The sequence below is a fragment of the Mangifera indica genome, chromosome 3, assembly GCF_011075055.1.
Source record: "Mangifera indica cultivar Alphonso chromosome 3, CATAS_Mindica_2.1, whole genome shotgun sequence".
NCBI classification, from domain to species: domain Eukaryota; kingdom Viridiplantae; phylum Streptophyta; class Magnoliopsida; order Sapindales; family Anacardiaceae; genus Mangifera; species Mangifera indica.
The window spans coordinates 10,554,524-10,559,319 of record NC_058139.1 but is presented as its reverse complement, the minus strand read 5'-3'; the positions used below and the strand labels follow the sequence as shown (position 1 = coordinate 10,559,319).

Sequence of the window (4,796 nt, the reverse complement as noted above, 5' to 3'; positions counted from 1 at the left end):
TACAAACAACACTGCTCTTTCATAAATCAGGCATATCTGCTGAATCATTAGAAAGTTCAACTACAATAACACTATACACTTTAGGACGTTCAACAATCTTCAGATTAACCTTAGCAGGCATTCAATATATTTATGTACACACAATTGACAATGGCGAGAACTAATGCATTTTCGAGGAACATTAAAAAAATCTGAAAAAATCTATCCTCCTTATCATGTTAGATCGTTTTCTTGGTTCTTTGTTTCTTCACTTCCACATTGTTTGCCCAGCACAATGTTATCCTAAAACTATGGATGAAGTTGTTTAACAAATAAAACAACGTCCAGTCATACACTCTTATATATCAATTTGCAAAGGTTACCTGGTCTGGCCTGTATGAGCAAATGGCTTTTCATAAATACAAACTAGGACCAGAAGCCTACTGCAGTAGTACTTCTTCTTCCTTCTGTAACACTTTAAGTTGCCTTTTAGCGTACATTGTGAAGAATATTGTGGCAGCCACAGACCCACAGAAACCAAGAACATTGAAGATGATCTGTGGAGCTGAAAGAAAGTGCTTTTCTTTTGATGCATCTGCCAAGGTCCGTATCAAGATCCCACTACAAGATATCAAAATACCAATTAGTTCAATATTTATAAAACAAAAGAATAAACAGAGAAAGGCACAATCTTCAGTAATCCACATGTCTATTTGACAATGCAGAACAGCATAAAAGCATTGCAATTTCTTTACATTACATAAATGATTATAAAAAGGCCAAACAAATGCTGGACAATAAAGGTAAAATAAGACAAACATGGAAATTAGAAGTGGCTATTGAATAAATAAACTAGCGCTTCTTTCAACTAAATCCCAAAAGAACATGACTATGTTGACTACTAATGAAATGATCACAAATTATATGAAGGTTATTTTGGTGGTCCATTACACTGGAGGTACTATGGAAGAATGGGAAAATAAGAGATTTTTTAGGAAAGGCAGCATAGATTACCTGACATGTGAGAACTTGCCATGAAGTTAACGAAATTCATGATGCAATTTGGAGTAAACAAGGCAAGAATCAAACAAGTGATAATTGTCAGAGATAAATACCAGACTCTTTCCTCTTTGAAGATTATATCAGCAGGCACATCACCAATGTATGAACAGATTGCATCTGCCTAAATTTCTTCAGTTAACAAGGACAGCGTAAGTTTGACTCATATCATCTCAGATGTTAATTCTTCAGAAGTAACATATTTTAATAAGTAACTAGTGAATTAATCAACCTGTTTTATTAGCTTCTATTCTTGCCGTTTCAATTATCATAAATTAAGGTTGCACAATTGTTGTAAACCTTCAGTGATGTTTCACTTGCTAGTTTGGCCAAAAAAGTTATAGATGTCACTTTCCGATTTACAAAAAATAAGATTCTGGACTTTCTGCAAATCTTGATATTAGCAGAAAAGAAACTATGCATACAAATAAATTGTACAAACTTATCTGTATAATCAAATGCTATCACCTCAGTTTGTACAGATAAGTTTGCACAATTTGTTTATACATGTAGTATTACTCAGAAAGAAACAAAAGGAGACCCTTGTGTTATGTGCAATAAGCTTTCAAGCTGCACTAAAATTGGTTGTGGTCTAATGGTATAGGATTGACATTAAGATGAGGATCAATAAAGGAAAGAATATTCATTGCAACAAGAAATCAATGAAAATCAGTTCTCCTTTTTCTTGAGTGCCCATACAGGCAAGTTCAAACATTCTTAGCTTTCTCTCAAGCAATCTACTCTGGGCACTTCCTTCTATCTTCTCCTTAATGTTAAATTTGGTTATAAACCAAATTCAATTACATTCAGGCACACATGCACCTACACATCTACATGCAATAACAATAAGAGTTCCAACTTAACCATTCTTTAAAACTACACGGAATGAAATTGAACACTTGCAGAAAAGTAGAGTAATTCAATACGAAGTGAATGATTAAACGTATCACCAGCAACCATCAAACATGTCTATAATGTGAAAATATTTATCTTTTCCAAAGATTGAAGAAGTTCAACAAAGCCATAATTCAGTATATAAAACCAGCATCAGGCAGCAAATCATCTGAAAAATGAAAATGCATTCTCTTTTCCCAAGATCAATTTAAACATTTAACAAGGGTGGGTAATGATCAAGTCTAACCCAGTCATCAGTGCAAATGGTCACTACATATTCTCAAAGTAATTGATATGCTACACACATAGCTGTTTTAGCATGTATCTAAACATGAGATTAATCTATGTGAATGAAATAGCATGTTAAAGAATAAATTATATGAAAATTTCCCGGAAAAAAGAAAAACACATAGAACAACAAACTATTCTAAGAAGAAAAAGAATAAGACAAAAGTGCCTCCAGAAAGATTGATAGATAGAGTCCATACGTGTAAATTGTAACAAAAATTTCAGGTACCATTCCAACCAATGACCCAAAAAAGTATGGACCATACTTTACACGTGTCGCCACAGCACAGTAATTGTATATGATATAAGGAAAAGGAGAAATTCTGATTAATGCCACAGTTCGAAACTGATGAAACCAGTTTCCCTCACCAGCTGCTCTTAGAATAGCAGCTTTCTTTGGATATTTCTCCAGCCACCCCTGCAGAAGGATAAAAAAAATATTCAGAGAAAGCTGGCCAACATGCAAAATAGATACTGGATAAACAAATTTTGGCAGATCATACACACTTGAATTTTATGAAGGAAAAGAGAACCGATGAAATATGGAAGCGATATGCCGACAGCCACCGCCGGCATAATTAGAAGAAAACCAAAGCCATAACCAAATGTCATCCCAGCAACCCACATAGAAGGAGAAGATGGTAATAAAAAGGTGGGGAATAATGCTACAGATGCAAAAACCAGAAGAGCCAGTATTGGATGACTAAATGTCGTTGTCTCCCAATTAATGATTGGAATAACCTCCTGGAAAGTGGAAATATCAATTCAATAGTTAGGTTACACAGATACCGAAGGAAAAATAATCACACATCCAGTATGAGATATGAACTTTATTCTAACATCATCTGCAAGAACATAATAACAATATTACTGGTTAAAAATACTTAGAATATTTCAACCACATTCATTGAATTATACCTGGCTTTTAACACAAACAATTTTCTTAAATAACATGGAAAACATTGAACTATCAACATGTTTAGGAGACAAAATGCCATTAAAACATGTATAAGAACAGGGACAATAAAAAGTACATACAGATGTATTTCCAGACTAGTTGTAGCAATTGTAAAACATAAATAGATAATTTTGCCACATACATCTGACATGGTACAAGAATATATGTACTTATATCATTGACTTGGTCTAACAACATCTCTTGTGTTCCACTAATTCACATGCTAAAGTGTAATCACTACTCACTCTGATCTAAAACTTTAGCACATTCCAACAAATAAAGAATGTTGTTTTGATTGATTAACATGAAATGTAAAGCTGTTCTTAGTAACAGGTCCACTTAGGCACTCTGCCTACATATTTTGAAATTATGGAAAATTGTATTCAAAACTCACATAACAGGAAAGACCATCAATATTTGAACAAACTAAAAATAAAATCCAGAACAACCACAAGCAACCACGTAGAAAGTTAGTTTCACAAGGGGTAAAGTTACAAAAAGATTGAAAAATCTTATGCAACTCATTAAGTCATACAAAAAACAAAAAGTATTCAGGAGTTTTAACCATTTTAATCCATATGTAACTAGGAAAACCACACTGCTCTTTTAAAAAAGAAACCTCCAAAACCAAAATCAAATGGATGATACCTAGAAAATTAATCTTCCCACACAAACAATCAATAACGTTTAATGAAGCCCACGCTCTAGCACAGTTAGTGAACCTCATGACATATCCAATTCTTGAAACTTCCTAACTACAATAGCAAGCAAGTCTCTAGTAAGATTAACCATAATCATACTGAAACTCATAAAGGTCTCAGCCATTTATAATAAAACATGGAACTCAGCGATGAAACAAAGCCCACGCATGGAAAATTACATCTAATCCATTCTCCTGATACACATACATTACAAAAGAAAAAAAAATACAGACTCTTTCAAATAAATTGGAAAACTAACCCTATGCCTAAGATTCAAAGAGCAGAAAAGCCAATAAACATATTAAATTGCAAAAACAACCAATGAATCAAAACATAATCACTATACCTTATGTATAAGAAAACCCAGATGCAGAAGATCGAAATCACAGAAAACTAAGCCTACCCACAAACGTGAACTCACAATTCAAGCACAACAAAGATAAATTATGTACGTAAAGAAAACCAAATTTATGAGGAGACTGACCTTATCCATGAAAAAGGGACCGACCCATTTGAGAAATACAGCAGCTAATAAGCCTAAACATGTGAGCAATAAAAGCAACTTGATCCAGCACCAGACTGAGCTACAACTGCATCTTCTGGGTGAACCAGGCCCATCCTCTTCACATTCTATCAATTTCACATACTCCCCATTTTTATCATTATAATTATTTTCTGCCAAATCTATTCTCATCCCCAGCTCCGGCACAACCTCATTTTCTTCCTCATAATAAGTCATGGAATAAAAATTTAAAAAAAAAAAAAAAGCAGAAAAGAAAATATAAATTAGGGGAATTATTTCAAATTCTGTTTGATCGCTGGGAAAATCTGGGAGAAAATTCAGTTGGTAGTAGAGGTGAAGACCGGTAGACGAGATGGGAAACCTCCACTGATTTAATCTTTGGTTTTAATTTTAT

General features: G+C 33.7%; 1 protein-coding gene across 2 annotated transcripts; it reads right to left on the bottom strand.

Moving 5' to 3' along the window:
- Nucleotides 1-4,796, bottom strand: LOC123212222 (transmembrane protein 64-like). 2 transcript variants are annotated; one of them, XR_006501511.1, is made up of 5 exons: nt 4,364-4,796; nt 2,728-2,964; nt 2,421-2,638; nt 363-600; nt 1-288 (listed from the first exon to the last, which is right to left on the bottom strand). XR_006501511.1 is itself a non-coding variant. In XM_044631302.1 (4 exons), the coding sequence occupies exons 1-4, from the start codon at nt 4,616-4,618 to the stop codon at nt 420-422; spliced, it is 891 nt and encodes a 296-aa protein (XP_044487237.1). In that variant the 5' UTR covers nt 4,619-4,796; the 3' UTR covers nt 1-419. The 2 variants fall into 2 exon arrangements, 1 of the variants encoding a protein (XP_044487237.1); XM_044631302.1 differs by having other exon boundaries at nt 1-600.

Bases quoted from the DNA above. Each gene is read 5' to 3' on its own strand.
- LOC123212222 (XM_044631302.1), bottom strand. From the start codon at position 4,618: ATGACTTATTATGAGGAAGAAAATGAGGTTGTGCCGGAGCTGGGGATG. The intron at 2,639-2,727 runs GTGTGTATGATC...ATCCTTCTGCAG, and splicing joins TTTTCCTTCATAAAATTCAA to GGGTGGCTGGAGAAATATCC. The intron at 601-2,420 runs GTATGGACTCTA...GATATCTTGTAG, and splicing joins ATTTTTGTTACAATTTACAC to TGGGATCTTGATACGGACCT.